The sequence below is a fragment of the Microplitis mediator genome, chromosome 6, assembly GCF_029852145.1.
Source record: "Microplitis mediator isolate UGA2020A chromosome 6, iyMicMedi2.1, whole genome shotgun sequence".
NCBI classification, from domain to species: domain Eukaryota; kingdom Metazoa; phylum Arthropoda; class Insecta; order Hymenoptera; family Braconidae; genus Microplitis; species Microplitis mediator.
Genome location: NC_079974.1, coordinates 21,385,311 through 21,406,822, shown reverse-complemented (window position 1 = coordinate 21,406,822; position 21,512 = coordinate 21,385,311). Strand labels below are relative to the sequence as shown.

At 32.8% G+C, this 21,512-nt stretch overlaps 4 protein-coding genes across 4 annotated transcripts; 3 read left to right on the top strand and 1 right to left on the bottom strand.

Moving 5' to 3' along the window:
• The first annotated feature begins 385 nt into the window (after nucleotides 1-385).
• On the top strand, nucleotides 386-6,060 carry LOC130669831 (RNA helicase aquarius). Its single transcript, XM_057472934.1, has 3 exons — nucleotides 386-633; nucleotides 827-4,822; nucleotides 4,902-6,060. Exons 1-3 carry the CDS (start codon nucleotides 559-561, stop codon nucleotides 5,661-5,663), a joined length of 4,833 nt encoding a protein of 1,610 aa, XP_057328917.1. The 5' UTR covers nucleotides 386-558; the 3' UTR covers nucleotides 5,664-6,060.
• Nucleotides 6,061-9,224: 3,164 nt separating this feature from the next.
• On the top strand, nucleotides 9,225-13,504 carry LOC130669832 (uncharacterized). Its single transcript, XM_057472936.1, has 7 exons — nucleotides 9,225-9,471; nucleotides 9,711-9,805; nucleotides 10,486-10,640; nucleotides 10,752-10,882; nucleotides 10,945-11,080; nucleotides 11,147-13,019; nucleotides 13,082-13,504. Exons 1-7 carry the CDS (start codon nucleotides 9,393-9,395, stop codon nucleotides 13,445-13,447), a joined length of 2,835 nt encoding a protein of 944 aa, XP_057328919.1. The 5' UTR covers nucleotides 9,225-9,392; the 3' UTR covers nucleotides 13,448-13,504.
• Nucleotide 13,505: 1 nt separating this feature from the next.
• On the bottom strand, nucleotides 13,506-15,393 carry LOC130669835 (protein FAM177A1). The gene is made up of 3 exons (XM_057472940.1): nucleotides 14,962-15,393; nucleotides 14,765-14,887; nucleotides 13,506-14,698 (listed from the first exon to the last, which is right to left on the bottom strand). Exons 1-3 carry the CDS (start codon nucleotides 15,034-15,036, stop codon nucleotides 14,435-14,437), a joined length of 462 nt encoding a protein of 153 aa, XP_057328923.1. The 5' UTR covers nucleotides 15,037-15,393; the 3' UTR covers nucleotides 13,506-14,434.
• A 92-nt stretch (nucleotides 15,394-15,485) lies between these two features.
• LOC130669833 (putative ankyrin repeat protein RF_0381) lies at nucleotides 15,486-18,191 on the top strand. Its single transcript, XM_057472937.1, has 2 exons — nucleotides 15,486-15,643; nucleotides 15,731-18,191. The coding sequence occupies exon 2, from the start codon at nucleotides 15,753-15,755 to the stop codon at nucleotides 18,063-18,065; it is 2,313 nt and encodes a 770-aa protein (XP_057328920.1). The 5' UTR covers nucleotides 15,486-15,643; nucleotides 15,731-15,752; the 3' UTR covers nucleotides 18,066-18,191.
• The last annotated feature ends 3,321 nt before the right edge of the window (nucleotides 18,192-21,512 follow it).

Sequence of the window (21,512 nt, the reverse complement as noted above, 5' to 3'; positions counted from 1 at the left end):
AAAAATCATAAATTTCTTATGTATGTGAGTGTATGTATGTATGTGTGTATGTATGACTTGCCCTTGTTAAAAAAAAATTCATAATTTATAAACATTATTGTATAAAATACTAATTAAATGTAATTGACCAGAAATATCATTTAATACATTATTTATTTAAAATAATTAAATTTTATTTGTATTTAATAAAGTTGTCTTGACAAATAATTCAAATTTCGCGCGCACTATTGTGGTAATGCTGTAACCATCGTATGATAAAATTGCAAATGCTGTTGTTGACATCTCACATGGCCCAATGATCAAAAGTAGCGAAATAAATATTTCCTTAATATTACTGTAGAGGAGCTGCTGTCGACCGGTAACTTTTAAAACTCAGCTGTTTGATACCTTCAGCAGCAGCTTCAGTTTGCGGAGTTCATTGTTTGTATTTTGAGTTTCAGTATCTGTAATTTTAGTTATTTTAATTATAACTATGGTTTAATAAATAATTAATACATACTTTATTAGAAATTAGATTGATAAATCTATTAAATTATATTTGAAGACACTGACTGTAAAATGGATAATAATCGTGTCATTAAAACTAACCCAGCTCCAACAGTGGAACAAATAACATCTGATCATATAACTCAGGTATGAATGACTATTTATTTATCTGTCATTACATATTTTAATTATTTTAATTAATATAAAAAACATGGTACAAATATTTATTTGAATTTCATTTAAAATTCTTCGAAAGTTGTAACGTTCAGTAAACGTATGGATTGTAGGTTATAAATTATCACGTGGATGTTGTTTATATGAACGTAAATGTATGTTACAGATTGCCAGTAAATACTGGACACAGCAGGACAATGATTCACATTCGCCGTTTAATAAACATGTTATCGAAGACATTTATATACAAGAAATATGTGCGTCAAAGTTTTCGATACGGAGGATAATGATGTTGGAGTACAGTTTGTACTTAGAAAATTATTTATGGCCTAATTATCAAGCAGAGAGTGCTTCGAGAGCCCACACTCTTTCGATAGTCGTGATGGTGAATGAAAAATTTCGAGAAAGAGTTCAAGTTTGGGATGTTTTCAAAAATAATCCTGCCGAGTTCTCGGGTTTTATCCAACGAGTACTAGAGGCGTGTTTGGAAAACAGTATTTTAGATTACGATCTAAAAGAGCAGACCTCGCTGATAGTATTTTTGAACCATTGCTTCAATTCAATGGAAATTGAGCTGGTGAGAAATGAAATAAAACGACTGGTGTCGTTGTCAATGTGGGTTTCGCTGCAGCAGGGTCGGCGGGAACTGGAGTTTAAGAAACACGAAAAGTGGAGAAAGCACTGGAGGATTTTAAGGAAAAAAGACAAACCAGAGCTTAAAGAAAAGTTGGACTGGGAAAGGAAATTTCTCCATCGTCTGATGATTAAATTTATGGCAATCTTAGACACAATTACTGAAGATGATCCTTTGAATCCTGATAAAGTCCACTACTGCGAAAGATTTCTTGAGCTGATGATTGACTTGGAAGCATTACTGCCAACTCGTCGTTATTTCAATACAGTGATGGATGATTGTCATCTGGTTGTCAGATGCTCCCTGTCCAATTTATTGAAGAGACCTGAAGGTAATTTATTTGGTCAGCTACTGGAGATGTTGAAGTTCTACGCGAAATTTGAAATTGACGAAAAAACTGGGGACACTCTCACTGATCACGATATGACCCACATTCACTACGAAAAAATAACTTCGCTCCAAAAAGCATCGTTCGCTAAATTTCCTGATCTCCGGAGTTTCGCGATGGCCAATGTCGCGAGTGTCGACACTCGAGAAGCTCTGGAAAAACATTTTGGTTCACTGAGTGAAGAAAAACTCAAAGCTGTCGCGTGTTATTTGAATCTCATCCCACCCGCAGAGAGAGCTAATGACGAAAACTGGTACCGTGTTGATAAATTTTTCCTACAGGAATTACTGATATCACGCCACGAGCGCAGGTCATCTCAGCTGGAAGAATTAAACGAAATGCCGCTTTATCCCACGGAAGATGTTATCTGGAATGAAAATATTGTGCCAACGGAATACTTTTCTGGAGAAGGCTGCTTGGCTTTGCCTAAATTAAACCTGCAGTTTCTTACTCTGCACGATTATTTACTGAGGAATTTTAATTTGTTTCGGTTGGAGTCGACGTACGAAATACGTCAGGACATTGAAGACTCTGTTAGTAGACTAAATCCTTGCAAGGCTGAAGACGACGGGGTTTATTTTGGTGGGTGGGCTCGTATGGCACAACCGATAACGCAATTCGCGGTCGTGGAAGTCGCTAAGCCTAATATTGGTGAGAAAAGACCCTCGCGTGTACGCGCTGACGTCACGATAAATCTCAGTATGCGGAAAGAAATAAAACCCGAGTGGGAAAATTTGAGAAAACATGATGTGTGTTTTCTTATAACTGTTAAGCCACCGAATCCCATCAATACTAAATACTCACACAAGCTTCCGTTTCTGACGCAAGTGGGCTTGACGGCAGTACGTGGCTGCGAAATTGAGGGTATGTTGGATTCAAACGGACGTGTGATTGAGGATGGCCCTGAACCCCGGCCTGTTTTGCCCGGAGAGTCGAGAACTTACAGAGTTTGGTTGGATTCCAACCAATATCGCATTGATATGGACACCACCAGCCATGGCAATGAAGATATTTATGAAGGATTCAGTATAATAATGCGTCGTAAGCCCAAAGAAAATAATTTCAAAGCCGTACTTGAAACGATTCGCGAGCTGATGAATACTGAATGCGTCGTACCTGATTGGCTGCATGATATCATACTGGGCTATGGTAATCCCGGTGCTGCTGAGTACTCGGAGATGCCCAATAGAATATCGACTATGGATTTCAATGATACGTTTCTTGATATCGATCATCTGAAATCCAGTTTTCCGGACTACAAAATTCAAGTTAAGTCAGATGATGCTGATAAACTGGTAAGGCCTTTCCGAATAACGTTTGAAGACAAAGATATTGTCACAGTAGAGTCTCATGTGATACCTAGCAGAGGTCCTTACAAAGCAAACCAACCGAAAAAAAATCAGATACCATTTACTCCAACGCAAATAGAAGCAATTCGCGCGGGTATGCAGCCTGGACTGACTTTGGTCGTCGGTCCACCTGGTACCGGTAAGACTGATGTAGCCGTTCAAATTATTTCAAATCTTTATCACAATTTTCCTAACCAGCGGACTCTCATTGTCACGCACTCCAATCAGGCGTTGAATCAACTGTTTGAAAAAATTATGGCGCTTGACATCGACGAGCGGCATTTACTTCGTCTTGGTCATGGAGAAGAGGCACTGGAGACTGAAAAAGACTTCAGCCGTTACGGGCGAGTTAATTACGTGCTAGCAAAGCGTATAGATCTACTGGCAGAAGTCCAGAGGCTCAAGGAATCATTGAACGTCAAAGGTGATGTCGCGTATACTTGCGAGACTGCTGGCTACTTCTTTATGGACCAGGTTATCACCCGTTGGCAGTCGTTTGAGTCCAAGCTTAAACAAGTATCTGGTGACAACATCACTGATGTCAATGTCATCAAAGAAGAGTTTCCGTTCACTAAATTTTTTAGCAATTCAATGCAGCCACTGTTTAAGAGCCAGAGCTACGAAGAAGATTTGGAGACTGCCCATAGCTGCTTCAGATACATCGATAGTGTCTTCAAGCAGCTGGAAGAATTCCGAGCTTTTGAGCTGCTCAGATCTGGTCTTGATCGGTCCAAGTATCTGCTTGTTAAAGAGGCTAAAATAATAGCCATGACTTGTACGCACGCTGCTTTAAAAAGGCGCGAATTAGTTGATATGGGATTTAAATATGACAATATTCTTATGGAAGAGTCTGCGCAAATTTTAGAAATAGAAACATTTATACCATTGCTGCTACAAAATCCAGAGGATGGGTTCAATCGTTTGAAACGTTGGATCATGATTGGAGATCATCATCAATTACCGCCTGTTATTAAAAATATGGCGTTCCAAAAATATTCAAACATGGAACAATCACTTTTCACAAGATTTGTCCGTCTTGGAGTACCAACTGTTGATTTAGATGCTCAAGGACGTGCGAGACCGAGTATCTGTAATCTATACAACTGGAGATACAAAAAACTCGGTAATCTTGCGCATGTTGAACGCAGTACTGAGTATTTAACCGCAAATGCTGGATTTTGCTTTGACTATCAGCTCATTAACGTTGAAGACTTCAAAGGAAAAGGAGAATCCGAACCCACTGCTTACTTTTACCAGAATTTAGCCGAAGCTGAGTACTGCGTTGCTGTATTTATGTACATGAGAGTGCTCGGATATCCTGCTGATAAAATAAGTATTCTGACAACTTACAACGGTCAGAAACATCTTATCCGTGATGTCATCAACTCGAGATGCGCAGGCCATCCTCTCATTGGCCGTCCCAGCAAGGTCACTACCGTCGACAAGTACCAGGGTCAGCAGAATGATTATATTTTACTATCATTGGTGCGAACTCGTGCCGTGGGTCACTTACGAGACGTCCGTCGTCTCATTGTGGCCATGTCTCGTGCTAGACTTGGATTGTATGTTTTCGCCAGAGTTTCTTTGTTCAAAGATTGTTTTGAATTAAGACCAGTGTTCGAACAGCTGATGCGTAGACCAGTAGTTCTGAAGTTGATACCCGATGAAAATTATCCGACTAAAAGGCTCAATGCTGACCCACCTTCAGCTCCGGTCGTTGAAATACAGGACGTATCTCATGCTTGTCATTTTGCTTATGAATTATACATGAAAAAAGTTGCCAATGAGAAGGTAAGTTTCTTATATATTATATATTTGCAGTATTATATATGTAGAATTTATAATTATAATTTTTTATATTTTTACTTAGGATGCGTACGCAGAATATGTGAAACCGGCAATGGCGTATGGGGCAAATGGTTCTAGTGGATCTGAATCAGGTATTGATGGTTCTAATAAAGGAGATAAAGAAGATGATGTAGCGATGGTAGTAGACAATAGTAACGGTACTGAAGCTGTTGATAAAATAAATATTACTGTAGAAAATACAGGAGAAGAAGTTAATAATAAAAATACTGGAGATGATGATAAAGGAAATACGGCAGTAGAAAGTCAAGATGAGGAGACAATCAAAGATACTGGAGATGTTGAAAATACAAATATGATAGTAGAAAATACGGGAAAAGAAAATACTGAAGTTGAAAAAATTAATATGACTGTAGAAGGTGCAGAAGAAGTAAATAATAAAGATACTGGAGATGTTGATAAAGGAAATACGACAGTAGATAGTAAAGATGAGGAGACAAGTAAAGATACTGGAGATGTTGAAAATACAAATATGATAGTAGAAAATACGGGAAAAGAAAATACTGAAGTTGCAAAAATTAATATGACTGTAGAAGGTACAGAAGAAGTTAATAATAAAGATACTGGAGATGTTGATAAAAAAAATACGACAGTAGATAGTAAAGATGAGGAGACAAGTAAAGATACTGAAGATGTTGAAATGAATACTGTAGAAACTACGAAAGAAAATACTGAGAGTAGTAATAATGAAACAACTCCGATAGAAAATGAAGTAGAAAATTCTAGCGCAACAAAAAATCATGAAGAACCAATGGAAGAAGATTAAAATTAATTAATTAAATTATTTTTTACTGTATGTTCATTCAATTAATTTCTTGTCTGTATAAAAAACGTTAGTTTTAAGCAAAAAAAAAAATGTTTGTAAGATAAAATAAAAAAAAACTTTTTTAAAAATTTAAAGTAATGTAAAGTAAATTAAAAGATTTAAAAATTTCAGGTAACTAAGAAAGTAAAAGAATGACAATGTACTGATTTTTTTTTCGTTGAAAAAAATTTGTAAAATTTAAATTTAGGCGGATTTTTGACAGTGTCATCAAGTGTCTTTACAGTAAACTAAAAAATATTGAAAATGGCCGTTCGTGACGCATGAATATAGTTTCAACTCAAAGCGTTTACAACCTCCAATCTCCAACCGACAATTCACTCAGTCTAAATATCTGTAAAGGTAAATCCAAAAATCTAAATTACATCACTTATTAATACTCCTCAATAATAACTTCATTACAAAGTTTAAATTTCATATTATATATATAAATTAATAGTCTAATAAAATGATTTTTATTGTCATCGTAACTTGGATTTTTCCAACGATCTCGCGTGAGTCGCGATGTAAAAAAAAATGCACTCCCTTTCCTTTTATGGTAAAATAAATTTTATTACTTTTTAAATAAATATTTAACGTCATTTATTTTGATAAATATTAATTTTTACTTATAAATATATTAATTTATAGAATTTTAATTGTTATTATTTAATAGTGGCAATAATTGGACCTTGAAACTGTAGTTTTTTTAATCGGCACCCTAGCAAACACGTTCTAGATAAAGATAAAAATGGCGCGCCGGCTTTATTTTGTCTCAACTCATATATTTATTTATCACAATTCATTATAATTAAAAGTACTTGTAATAATATATATATTTAATTATATAAGTTTGTAATAATGATGATAGCACAGTGATGGTTTCGCTAAAATTTATTTCACTGTCAGATTACTTTGAAGAGAAACTTGGCTGTCTGATAAATAATCTATTGAAAATAATTATTAAGTATTTGGTAATGAACAAAATTATTAATTAATTATTCATAATTAATTTTCAGATAATAAAAGATGCCGGAATTAACTGAATTGGACAAGGCAGCGAGCTCAGACTCAAAAGTCGAGGTTGTACCCGCAGGATCTGGGACAGAATCAGATTCCGATGACTCAATTCCCGATTTGGAGGACCCAAGTGCCGGAGGTGGAAGTTACTCTGGCACCAACGTCAGCGGTTTACCAGTCGACGTCATCTCCAAAGCTAAACAGACACGTGGTGAAAAAAAAGCACGTAAACTTATGAGCAAACTTGGACTGAAACTCGTACAGGGAGTCAACCGCGTTACCATTCGTAAAGCAAAGAATATTTTGTTCGTCATCAACAAACCTGATGTCCTTAAAAATCCGGCTTCTGATACCTACATAATCTTTGGTGAAGCCAAGGTACTTATTGTGCTGATATTCAATTAGAATAATTTTTTTAATTGGACTTTGATTTTAAATTATGATTTTTATTGTCTAGATTGAAGACTTGAGTCAACAAGCACAAGTTGCAGCTGCTGAGAAATTCAAGGAACCACCAAGTACCGCAACTGCTGAAGCTGGCGGCAGTACATCTGTCGTAGCTCCTATACAAGAAGAATCCGAGGAAGAAGTTGATGAGACTGGCGTCGAGGAAAAAGACGTCGAACTGGTTGTCGCACAAGCTCAAGTGTCAAGAGCGAAAGCTATTAAAGCGCTTAAAAATAATCAGAATGATATCGTCAATGCTATCATGGTAAAATTTTTTGTCATTTTTAATTTACACTACTCATTTAATTGCAAGGAGAAAAATGTTGGCTCGAAACCTATCAATTTTTATTATGCTGTCGGTCAAACTTAAAACAGGAAGTGAAGCATCCAAAAAACTATTATGCTGTATCGCAATACTTGTTACGCGCGAGAAACTTATCGATAAGCTTTGAAAACAATAATTTTTATATATAATAATTATCATGTGGCATAACATTTTTTATAAGAGCGTAATAATCTTTTGGATACTTCACTTCCTGTTTAAAGTTTGGTCGACAGCACAATAAAAATTAGATGAGTGTGAAAGTATCACATCAGACAAATTATAAATTATAAGTAAATAGAGTAAATAATTTAAAAAATAATAATTATAAAAAATGCACTTATTAATTTTTAAATTTTTTAAATGTGCATTTTTAAAAAATTTTATTTTACCATTTTTTACTCTATTTATTATTACTTTTAAATTTGTCTGACGTCTGCTGCACGGCTGCCCAATTTCAAAACACAGTAACTGACAAAAATAAAATTTTTGAAACATGCATCGAATCATGTCCACAAGACTCCACTGGAACTAAAAATACTAGAAAATTGATTTCGAAAAATTTGTCACTTACTGTGTTTTGAAATTGGGCAGCCGTGCTACATTCACACTCAAAATTGTAATGACGATAAAGTTAGCAGACATTTAAAAATTTTTGGATTTTTTTTAACAAAAAATAAATATAAAAAAAAATATTTTGAAAAATTGCACGTATAGTTTATGAAATTTCTGACGTGTGCATTTTTTTAGAAATATTTTTTTTTCATTATTTATCTGTTAAAAAAATTTTTTTTAATTTCAAATGTCTGCTAACTTTACTATCATAAAATTGTAAGGTTTTGAGCCAGCATTTTTCTTCGTGTGCAAATTAATTTAAAATGATGATAATCGTGAAGGTTTCGCTAAAATTTATTTCACTGTCGGATTACTTTGAAGATAAACTTGGCTGTCTGAATATAATTGTTAAAAATAATTGTTAATTAATTATTTTTAATGTCATTACGAATTTGACTATTTATTTATCTGTTACAGGAATTGACGATGTGATAAACTGAAAGCATTTGTTATGCGTTAGTCTCCGCTGCGAAAAAGCCAATTACAATTAATCGTCTATTATTTTGTATTTTATAATTTGTCATCGTCGTTTATTTTTTTTTTTTTTTTTAATTGCATTGCTACAAGACATAAATTAAGTAATAAAAATAATAAGTAATTCAAGAACAAAAAAAGTACATAAAGTTTTAATAAAAATTATAAATTCACAATTATTTGACGATATTCGTCAATAAAATTATCTTATATGTATATAACACACCAATTACATTTAAAATAAAGTAATAAATAATCATTGCTCACTTACCATTTATTTTGTTTATTATTTATTTAATACCTGAGGTGAAAGACCTGATGACATTTAATTCTACTTAATTATTTACTTTGCACACATGTGTATATATGTATAATATATTATTTAAAATTTATGATACTGAAGTTAGCAGACAATTAAAAATTTTCGAATTTTTTTTCCAACAGTTTAATTTAGAAAAAAAAAAAAACTGAAAAAATGCACATGTAGAAAATTCAAAAAATTAGAGGTGCAATTTTTTAAAATATTTTTTTTTTCTAATTTATCGTTTTTAAAAGCATCCAAAAATTATTAGACTTCGGCTAATTTTAGTATCATTTAAAATTTACCGACTGTCTGAAGTAGTTTTCTACATTATAGGCTGCCATATTTATTGTAGGCCATTTTTAAATACTGAAAATCCGTCCATTTTTACATACCAAAAAAACTGACAGTCGCGGTAGTGAATAAGCGGCATATATATTTTTAATAAGTATATAGTATATAAATTTAAATTAAATGGCAATAATTAGTGTAATTAAATAAATAATAATTTAAAATGCAAGACATTTGTTCAGATATTAGGACAGCGATTGATCATGGTCGCACTGATATCCTTCGATCTTTACTTGGTGCCTGTATGTATACAATAAATATCTAAATGTATAACCAATAAAAAAAATATCAACTGATACATTAAATAAATAAAATTGTAATTTTGCATTAAATGCTGACTCAATTTGGAATTTAACCCAGTACTGGGTTTCAAATTCGCTATATTTTTTATTTCAAAATTTTTAAATATTTTTGCGGCACGAATTTTTTAAATAATTTTTTGAAGGACGAGTTATTTAAATTGTTTTTTAAATTTGCTTAGGTGACAATGGCAACGTTGGCGAAGGAATAACCAGAGATGAAATTTTAAATCAACCATTTTTAGAAGAAGGTACTTTTTTATCTTACGCTTCAAAGGTAATTATTTCAAATTTATTATTTACTATTTGATGATACTGAGAGTACCCGGCATCTGAAAATTTAAGTGTTTTTAATTACTGAGTTAATTGTTATCAGAAATTTTAAAACATATCATGATACTGAAGTTAGCCGACTTCTAATAATTTTTGAATTTTTTTTCAAAACGATAAATTACAAAAAAAAATTATTTTAAAAAATTGCACTCATAGTTTATTAAATTTTCTACATGCGCATATTTTTATTTTTTTTTTAAATTAAGTCCTTGAAAACAAAATTCGAAAATTTTTAACTGTGCTAATTTCAGGATCATACTGAAGTTAGCCGACTTCTAATAACGTTTGGATTTTTTTTCAAAACGATGAATTACAAAAAAAAATTATTTAAAAAAATTGCACTTACAGTTTTTTAAATTTTCTGCATGTGCATATTTTTAGTTTTCGTTTTTTGTAATTGATTTGCTGAAAAAAAAAATTCAAAAGTTAATTGTCTGCAAACTTCGAGCCATAAAATATCAACAGTAAAATTTAAAAAAATTCTTTACATGCATTTTTAAAAATAATTGCATATCAATTTATTTTGTTTATTTAAAATACATAAATTTTTTAAATGACTGCTACTTTCAGCATCATTATTTGCCCAAAAATTTTTATCTAAATAAATTATATTTTGACATTTAGACGAATCAGGTTGATGTAGTAAGAACATTACTAAGTTGCGGTGCTGATCCAGCGGTTAAAAATGCACATGGACGTAATGCTGTTGATGTTGCTGCTAGTGAAGTCATACGTTTGATTTACGTTGAAGAATTATTACGTGCTACTGCTGCATCTGAGTAAATTATTTTTTTTTCACTAGATAATTATTTAAATCAATGTCTTTTGATGCTTAGACACGACTTTTGTTATTTAAAATTAATATAAATAATAATATTTTGTTTCATTAGAATAGATAGAGTTATTCAATTACTAGAAGCAGGCATTGATGTTAATTCATGGGATTCAGAAGGTAGTAAAAATACACCATTGCACTGGGCCGCTTGTTACGGCAATAAAGATGTAGTTGCTTGTCTTATTGGTAAGAAAAAAATATATAAATCAATAAGTATTTACTTATCTAACAGTAAATAAATATTAAAGATCGCGGTGCTGATGTTAATGCCGAGAATGGTTGCGGAGCGACGCCTTTGCATGAAGCAGTCAATCGTGGCGACATAACAATATGCCAAGAATTATTACTTGCTGGTGCAAATCCTCACACTCGTGCTCTACAAGGGTAATTATTATATAATATTGGTAATAATTATTTAATATATCTATAAATATGTTATTATTTATTCAGAACATTTGCAAATAAGAGTCCATACGATTTATCACGAACAAAGCCAGCAATATTTGGCTTACTGCAACGTACTATGCCGAAAGAAACTGACAGTGTTCATAGTCCAGTAACATACAGTGACTCAACAAATTTTAGCCAGAAAAATTTGTCAACGAATATGAGCCAGCTGTCAATAGATTCTGCTAAATCAACAGATCCTCTGTACGATCCAACACTACCTGCCCTACGTGACCCAGTAAATGACAACACGCATCACCATCACCAGAGTCCAATAAGATCTCATGACAAATCACCAACATGGAATTTAATATGGCCTGAACCCAAGAGTATAATTGATTTGAGTCACTACTCGCCGCCTTTTATTGCTGGCAAAGAAATATTTATATCAATAATCCAAGGAAGTGAATCTATTCACGATATCCTGGATGTCTGGGAAGTAAGCCGTACGTATTTGCTTGAACTAGGCCACGATGTTAAAGTGGGCGAAGTCCAACCGGGATCTGGAAGATTCACTAGCGACAACAGGATTGAATGTATCGTTAATCGTAAATTATTTAATATAGCAGAGGGTTATCAACTTCACATATCACAGAATTCAATAAAAGTTAGCGCGGGAAGTCTAGCGGGCTTACATTACGCGGTGTGCACATTCGTCCAGATACTGCGTCTCAGTAAAAATTCAAACTCACCGGAAGTTACGGAGATCGAATCCGTTTTGATAAAAGACGAGCCGCGGTTTATGCATCGCGGGATACTGCTCGACATTTCTCCACGTGGTAGAACCCCGACACTGGAGTATTTACTGCACACTATAGATCTATGGTCGTCATTCAAAGTATCCCATCTCCACCTGTATTCAAGATTAAATCCCAGCTGTGATTGGCAATTGTGTTACACACGCTCCGAAATGGTGACATTGGATCGGTACTGCCGCGATCGCCATTTGAATCTAATCCCAGCTCTAGACGTCGACTCAAACGTAAGCCAGCGTCATTTGACGCAAATGTGGCCAGTGTTTCAAGAACTACTCGCAATATTTCCAAGCTTGAGTTACGTGCACGTGGGCCCTAGACTTGCGAGCTTGCTGGTGCCACCAGAAAATCTTGATTTGAGCAACAGTATTAACGAGACCGTAGAAACTGACATGTCTGAAGTATTTAAATCTTATTCGTGTCTCCAAGAACTCTGGCACATTCTAAATTTAAATTCCGACACAACTCTGCTACTCTGTAGCAACGGCTTGCATTCAAAACCCGAGTTCAGAAGCGTTCCTAGCAACGTGATACTTGTCGAGTACGGATTCCAAGCAGACTACGACTTCTCCGAGTGGACTGAATCCTTTAAAACAGCTGGAGGCAATGTGCTGCCGTCCTCAGGTACCGCGAGCTACAACAGCTTAGCCGGTTGTCCTGGATCGACTTTGATAAACACAAGGAACGCATTGAAAATGGCCATTGAACAAAATTCAATTGGTATTGTCGTGGCTCACTGGTCAGGAAGTCACCATCTAACTCCGCACCCTTTCTCGTGGCTCGGATACCTGATAGCCGCTGGTCTTTCTTGGAACCCTTCAACAGAAATCGAACTAGGTCCTGTTGACCTATACGACAACCCAGAGGTTGCTAATTTGATTAAACGTCAGCGGTATTTGACCAGTATTTTAAACATCCACGTTTTCCAAGACCTGGAACACAAAATCGGCGGTACTATTCTTGAACTAGGACGCGTTGACACTTTGGTATTAACGCTCAGTAAAAACCAGGATGCCAATGACTTGCAACAGATTCCTGACAACCGGGGATCGACGCTCTACAGATTGCTCACTGATCCTGATAATGTTAATTTGGAATATTTGTCTGCTGATTTATTCGCTGTAAGTTCAAATCATGAATTAGTTATTTATTTATTTTAATTTATTAATTTTTATTTTAACAGAGAATGACCAAGCAAATAAAACGCGTGACTCATGCATTGTATGAAGCGAATGTAACTGCAAAATTTGGATCAATGGACATACAGGAATTGCAATTAACTGCTGATTTAATGGTGACGGCGTGTCGTATTGGTCGCACGCTTATTGGTGTTGGTGTAAATCCAAACAGCAATATGGGCCTAGCTGTTATTAATCTCGGTGTTTGTAATTTACCACCGACATTTAGAACTGACATTGCTAATAAAATGTTAGCACACATTGAACAGTACAAAGGAGCTTGGTTACAAAGACATTTACCACAAGGTCTTCAGAGTTCATTGCTAGTCTTAACCAGTGCACTTCATCGTTTTGTACCAGAGTCTTCGTAGTACTGATTTATTATTACTAATTTTTATTTCTTTATTATCACTGATGATAATAATAATAATTACATATTATTGACAATATTTTATTATTTTTTGACGTTACTGTTAGCAATAAATTTCCGTACGATGCAATTGTATATTTTAAATAACGACAAAACTTAAAAATAATTCCATTGTCAGATTTATATGAAGGGTATTAATTATTAATTAAAGACTGTTGAACAAAAAGAGTAAGAGTAATGATAATAATAAATGCAACGTATAATTGTACAATTTAGATATACAAATATATTAATATGTTAAAAATATATTATAAATTGTCAATAAAGTGCGTTTTTTTTAAAGGCACTAGGCTTATTTTTTGTTTTTCAATTTAAAATAATTGCTAGCCCTCTTTTGATATTCAGACTCCCTATTTATTTTTAATTGAGTAAATAATTTTAATACATGTAATTATTAATTTTCCTAATAATTAAATGAAATTATTGGGAAATGATCATTCAGAACTTTAAAAATTAATCATTTGAAAATTTCCTGATTTATTTTTTTTAATTAATTACTTTAAATGTTGAATTATTATTTTAACAAAAAATAAAGGGGAGAGCTGAGTACTGATATTTGTGCAAATTTACTTATGCTCATTTTTTAATAAAATATTTATAATTGTAAGCATGAAAAATTAAATTTAAATATTTTAAAATGTAAAAAAAAAATTTTTAAACGTTTCTGTGAGACCTAAGGTAAGAAACCCAGTACCCGATCACTCATATATTTGTATATCTACATTTACTAAATATAAATATACAAATACATGAAGCGATCGAGTACTGGTTCCCTGATCGGGTACTAGGTCTCTTACCTTAAAAAGTTACCGGGAAATAAATTTTAGAAGACTAGTTTTTTTAAGGGAACTAAATAGTTGATCATAACTGAGTAATTTTCGTAAAACTCTTGACTGAGTGTGAGTAATTTTTTTTTTTGTTTATAAAATTAATTGCCGGAAGTTTTAATGTCATTAAGAATAAGATTTTCTGTATTACTTTGAGTCCAGCCCTGCATCTCAAGGTCTTTTTTATCTTCATCGTTTTGCAGCTTCTGAAGACGATGGTACTCAGCAAGTTCAAAATTATACTTGGGTGAGGTAATGCCTAAAAAATCAGCCAGTGCTTCGCCAACGTAATCACAGCTCTCGAGTACTTTGGAGCCGATCCACGAGGTTTGGTACCAAGTCCACGGGATCCATCCAATATTTTTCTAGCAAGAAAAATTAATCATTATCTATGACAATAATTTAATAGTTAAAATATAAGTAATATTTACAAGATCAATGAGTTTTTTATCAGTGTCAGGTGAACTGGAGTCCGTTTCATCATCAGAATATTCGACTAGATCACCATCAGAAAAATGTAAAATTCTTTTGGGGCGTTTTAGTGATTGATTGTCCTGAATTATTAATAATTAAATTTTAATTAATTAAGTAATTAATTTTAATTAAAGGTTAATTCATTAAGACTTACTTGATTTAGTTTATCTCCACCCACTTGCAATACGACATTAGTTAAGTCACACAGTTCTTTATTTTCAGTTGTCATTTTGACAGCTCAACAATTAATTATGTCATCAATTCAAATTTTCAAATCAAAACTATACTTTTATTATTAATTTATTTAAACAATTAATAATCACGTACTTTAATTACATCCTTGACACGATTTGTTTTTATTATGACATTTAACATATGTGCAGTCATACATACATATATTTATGTTTATGACGTCATAAATAAAAATCAAAACAAAGAAAGAAACTTTGTCAGAACTTACTTTTAAAAAAAATTAATTTGGCGCTAAAATTTTGAAAATTAATTTTTTATAATAGTTTGATAATTTGTTGGATAATTATTTATAAATATTAACTCATTATTTTAAAAGAATATTTAAAGAATAATAAAAGTATGTCGCCTCGGTCGCCACCAAGTGATAAAAATATAAATTATTGAGTAAAAAAAATATTTTGAATAACAAAACTCCTAACCTACAATATGACACATGTGTCAATGTAAACATATTTATAAATATCAATAACAAAATATATATAGATATATATATAACTATTTTTACTGTAATAAAAAGTGTGTGTGCAACACTAATTTTAATTTGACAGATCAAATAGTATCAGTAATTTTTTATGTAATCACAGGTGAGTTACTTTGTGCTAAATGAGTAAAAAAAGTAAAACGTCAAATGTCAAGTTGTAAGTGAATTTAATGACACTTATAATTTTTAGGAATTAATAGAACGTGATTACAATGTCTGATGATGAAACACCACCTAAGCGGAGACGTCTGGATACATTGTCATCAAAATCTGACGATACATTGAATGACAGCGACCTGTCAGAAGCAATAAATCAGGAAAATTTATCAGACAGTGACAGCGAATCATCAAGCTCTGATAATATATACGATAATGACCGCGAGGTAAATTCTTTTCAATTGATAGCACAAGCTGTTGACGAAGACGCAAATGACAACGAGGAATTCCAAGAGAACTCCAGCTTTTCTGACTGGATTAAAGGCTCGTCTGTCGAATCAACTTACGAGGACGAAGAAGAATTGGTTTCTTTGAGGAAAGAATCCAAAGATACTCAGTTACATGTTGCTGTTAAAGCTGGAGATATTGAATTGGTTAAAAAAATTATGAGAACTGGCGTTGATGTCAATGCACCAGGTGAAGATTCTAACACAGCACTGCATCTAGCTGTTGATAATGAATTATTGCCAGCTATCAAGTGTTTAGTTGAATATGGAGCCAATATTTCTGCTAAGAACAAATCTGATGACCCATACCTACGATGGGAAACTCCATTGCACATCGCAGTGAGAAGAGATCGTCTGGATATTCTGGAGTTACTTTTCACAACAGAAATAAACGTCCAGGAACTGATGAAAAATTATGACACCAACTTGCGTCACGCTGTCGAGCGTAAAAATTTCAAATTGATCAATAGTTTAGCGGGAAATTCAAATTACAATAATTACAACAGTTCAATAAAAGAAGTGTTTAAAAATTTTTCAATGCAGCAGCTTTCAAAAATGGGCTACGGTGAAGACTTGATAGCTTTGCTATTCGGCAAGTACGCAGACATAAATGTCCGCAATAAATCTGATCAAACTCTTCTTTTTTTAGCAGTTACCAATAAAAATGTAAAGATGATTAAATATCTACTTGACAACGGTGCTGATATAAATGCGGTAAATTGCGGTGATTTTATTCCCGGATGGACTGCTCTGCATGCTGCTGCTGAGGCATGTTACGAAGATGTAGTAAAGATTTTATTGGATCATCAGTTTTGCGACGTAAATGTCAAGACAGATGACAATATAACGCCGCTCCATATTGCCGCGTCGAAAAATAATTTAACAATTGTAAAAATGTTGTTGGAAAAAAATGCGCTGTTTGATATTCATGGTCAACATGATCTTATTTATGGATTGACGCCTTATCACGTCGCTGTCTATGACGATTGTCTGGAAGTGACGGAATATTTTTTGGATAATCTTAAAATAGATGTTGACAAAAAGACGATGAATGATGAGAGCGCACTGCAAGTTGCTGTGAGAGATGATAATTGTAGTATGACAAAATTACTGCTGGATCATGGAGCTGACATTAATTATTTTTCAAAAGATCAGGGCGCGGGATTCACTGCATTGCATATTGCTGCGCAAAATGGTAATGCGGAGCTGGTTGATTTACTGCTGAGTCGAGGCGCCGATGTCAATATCATGGGAAATGACGTAAAGACTATTCTACATATGGCTGTTTGCTCGGAAAATGAATTTATTGTCAAACGTTTGCTAGCTTGTGGAGCTGATGTAAATCGCAAGAGCAACACGTATAGATTTGAAGGAATCACTCCACTTCTTGAAGCATCGTCACGTAATTTAAAAGAAATTATTTTGATGCTGATAAATGCAGGCGCTGATGTAAACGCTACTGCTACAAATAAATTTGACGATAAGCGTCAGTCTATTATTGACATCGCTATCAAAGGGTACGGCGATGATGAGTTGCTGAAGATGCTTTTAAATTTAGGAGTTGATATTAACAATTCTTATGTACATCTTGAGTTGGCTGATGCTTCTTTGACTATTCTTGAGCAGCATGTACTTAAATTGAAGGCGGCTGGCTTGTTTGTTCATCAAAGACATCTAGATTGGTCCAATCACAGAGGAGGTAACAGAGACTTTCAAAAAGAATGTAGAAGAGAGCTAAAGAAAATGAAGACTGAAAAAATAAATAAGAGTAATATTTGTTACTACGATCTGCTTGCTAAGGATGTTGATCAACTGGCGATGTATGCGGAGAATAAAAATATCAGGAAGGCTGTGAAGCTCGATAAGCTGACGGTGAAGTATCCGTTGTACGCGGAGATGTTGGTTTTTTATTTCAAAAAAGGACAGAAGCGTAACCAGCTGCTAAATGATGTTGAGAAATTCCTGGAAGATGTTTTTATCAAGCTGCCGCACAATTGTGTCAGGAATATTTTGGTATATTTGAGCGATGACGATTTATTAATGTGCTTAGGAAGGACATCCAGTGTGATGGCGGACAAATAAAAATTTATACTTTTTTTGAGTTAATGTAAATGATGTGTATATATTTTTAACTTTTATTGTGAGATATTTAATTTATTGTTATTGTAAGAGATTTTTTAACATTTTTTTTTAATAAAATGAATTTAATACGGATATATTTTTTTGAATTTTCCTGTATTTTAGATACTCATTTTGGCATAAATTTAAAAGTTTTTTTTTTTTCAAATTTACTTAAAAAAAAAAAATTGGTGTGTAATCGTATGTACCTGAAGATCGAAACGTTTTTCAAGCAACAAAAATGAAAATAATTCATGAAATTTGTGTCTAAAGGCGACTTAAGAGGTAGTTGAGGATGGCCTGTCATTTTCGGGTGACGTGCTAAACATTTCCGAAATCTAAATCCAGTAGATTTTTTACTTTTCATTTCTTTTTTTTTATTTTCATCCCGCGAAAAACGTTTCGATCTTCAGGTACATGTAATCGTGCATAATTTATAATTTGTAAAAACATTAAAATAAAAAATGACCGCAGCCTGGATTTGATCCAAGGGTCTTCAAGTGACCTGGTACTTTATGACATTGATGACTTTTCTGCCACCACCGTCCATCTTACGGTATAGATGTTCAGAGTAGAAATACTGATTTTGGCCACCAAAAATTTAAACAAAACGCAATAACGAATAACGTAATTAGTTTAAAATTGCGAACCGAGATACTTTTATCGCTCTGTTACGATGAAAATTTTATTTTATACTTTTTTATTAGTTAAAGGAAGTATCTACTGTCCAAAAATGGAGTAGTGGCTACAAATAGTACTTCTACCCTATTTAAATAAATTAATGCATTAGTAATTAATATTTATAAAGATATAAAAAAAAGTAATTGCAATAAACCATATTTTTATTTAATAATCATAATATTTTAATAGATACAATTAAAAACGGCCGTAATAATAAACAATTTAGAGTAATATGTAAATCAATTGAAAATAGAAATTATTAATCAATCTTTTATTTTAAATTAAAAGGACTGGGCGTCAAGACAATGCAGGTAATTTTTATTTTGCATTTATCTCAATAATGAGAAATTAATAATAGTACAAAAAAAAAAACATAAGGAAATAAACGAAACATTAAATAAAAAAATTTCGCGCTAAGAAAATGGAGCGCACGCATTTCTGTAAAACGCTTAAAAACACCTGTAGAATTAAAATAATGAAGCACGACATCGAACTTGTCACACATCAATGAGATGATTAGCCATATTCTATTATGGGAAAGGATTGCGTAAAGATAAGCCGTAAGATAGTCCTAAGATAAAAAATAAGTAATATTGCATAAAATAAACTTTCGGTTACGGCCATAAAAAACGTGACCATATGCAGTGAAATCTCAATAATAGTTCTCGATTAATTTTTTTCTTTGAAAAAAAAAAGAAAAGTGTTTTTTATTTGTGCTTGTTTTCATGCAAGACGTGGATTTTGTTTAAAAAAAAAAAAGAAAACTACACTGAGAAAAAAATTTTCTCTTGACGACTAATTTTGAGTTATGACAAGAAAAAGATTTGATTGTCCATTGCCAATTATATATTTGGTTGGTTTAACTAAATATTTTGTAATCCACCAACAAAATAGATTATTTCCTACACAAGTACTTTTTTCGTACTATGACAAAAACTGTTCAGGACGACAATTAATTTTCCGCTATGTTACTATTAAAAATTTCCAGCGGATCACTCATCCCATAAGTGCTTCAAGCTCGGAATATAAAAACTCTGAAATAAGTATCTTACCAGGGACACCACAAATGGTGGGCGCGATCTAGTGGCGAGCACCGAACTACTCCAGCTGTTGCTGCCTAACACCATAACTTTTAAATCAATAATCATTAGGTTCAAATATATATTCATTAACCTCGAACAAATATATATATTTATTCTAAATGAATATATTTTTTTGTGTCTAATTAATATTTATTAGAGTTAATATAATAATATTTTGCTCTAATATTTGGATTTGTTGGCACTACAAAATAGTTTAGTTCTCCATTAAATAAATATTTTCTCAACTCTACCAAATGATTTTATTATCTTAGAGAGAAAAATATTAATGTCAACAAAATAGAGTCTATTAAATCACTTGTTAAAAATGATAAAATAGATTATATTGACGTAATAAAATTTAGTTGTCCCAAATAAATTTCAGTTTAACAGAATTTAACAAAACCAATTTGATTGTCCGAAGATAAATTTTTTCTCAGTGTATGTAATAAAGTTTTTTCTCACTTAATGCATTTATGTAATTATTACCCACTCTCGCTAATTATTTTTATTCATTGAAATAAATGTTTTTCTTTATAGCGCTCAAGAAATTTCGGAAAATAGGTACCGGGATATAGTTCGCCATACAAACCTGAAGTCCACGACTACCAAACTTTATCCATTGGATAAGCTGGAATCAGCAAATTTGAACAAGCTGCCGAAAGTCACGAATAATCGGTTGTACGCCAATAACGGCGTTAATAAAATATCTTCCCGAAGCATCGTCTTATTGCAATTAGTGAGTAATTTTTTCCATTCAGAACGGCCGAAAGCATAGTTTTTAAAATTTATTCTCAAGAAAGAAATAAAGAGTGTGCAGCTTTTCACGATTAAAAATCGAGATAGGCGTAGGAACGAGTGTCGTATAAAAGTATCACTCTTGTAAGTTATTTAAGAATTTTTCTGTCTAAATTCATTTAGTTTTGAGATCTTTACTTTAAGTATTTTCGTCATTGACTGTTTTCGAGTGATAATAATAAAAAAAAAAAAGTTAATGGTGAGGCGTTCTGAATTTGTCACTATAAATTAAATTTATTAAAGAAGTGAATGCAAGAGTTTTTTTTTTATCTCATTAAGAAGTGTTTGAATTTCTTTTTTTTTTAGAAAATAAATAAATATTTAAAATGGTATTATTCGTATTCTTTAAGCGTCGGAATATAAAAACGTTGAAATAAGTATCTTACCAGGGACACCACAAATGGTGGGCGCGATCTAGTGGCGAGCACCGAACTACTCCAGCTGCTGCTGCGTAACACTATAACTTTTAAATCAATAATCATTAGGTTCAAATATATATTCATTAACCTCGAACAAATATATATATATATATATTCTAAATGAATACATATTTTTGTGTCTAATTAATATTTATTAGAGAGAAAGAGAAGAAATTTTCAATTACCGTTGAAAAAAAAATTTTTCACTTCTGCGGGCAAAGTGGGGTACCCCCTAAAAAAGGTAAAAAAAAAAATTTCTGGATTTTAAACGAATTTACTTCTACTCTATTTAAATAAAGGTTGCGTAACAATTCACCCTACGACAAAATACCCGCGACAAAACACCCGCAAACCAAAATACCCGCGACAAAATACCCGATGCCAAAATACCCGACGACAAAATACCCACGATGAAATACTCGCAGTCCAAAATA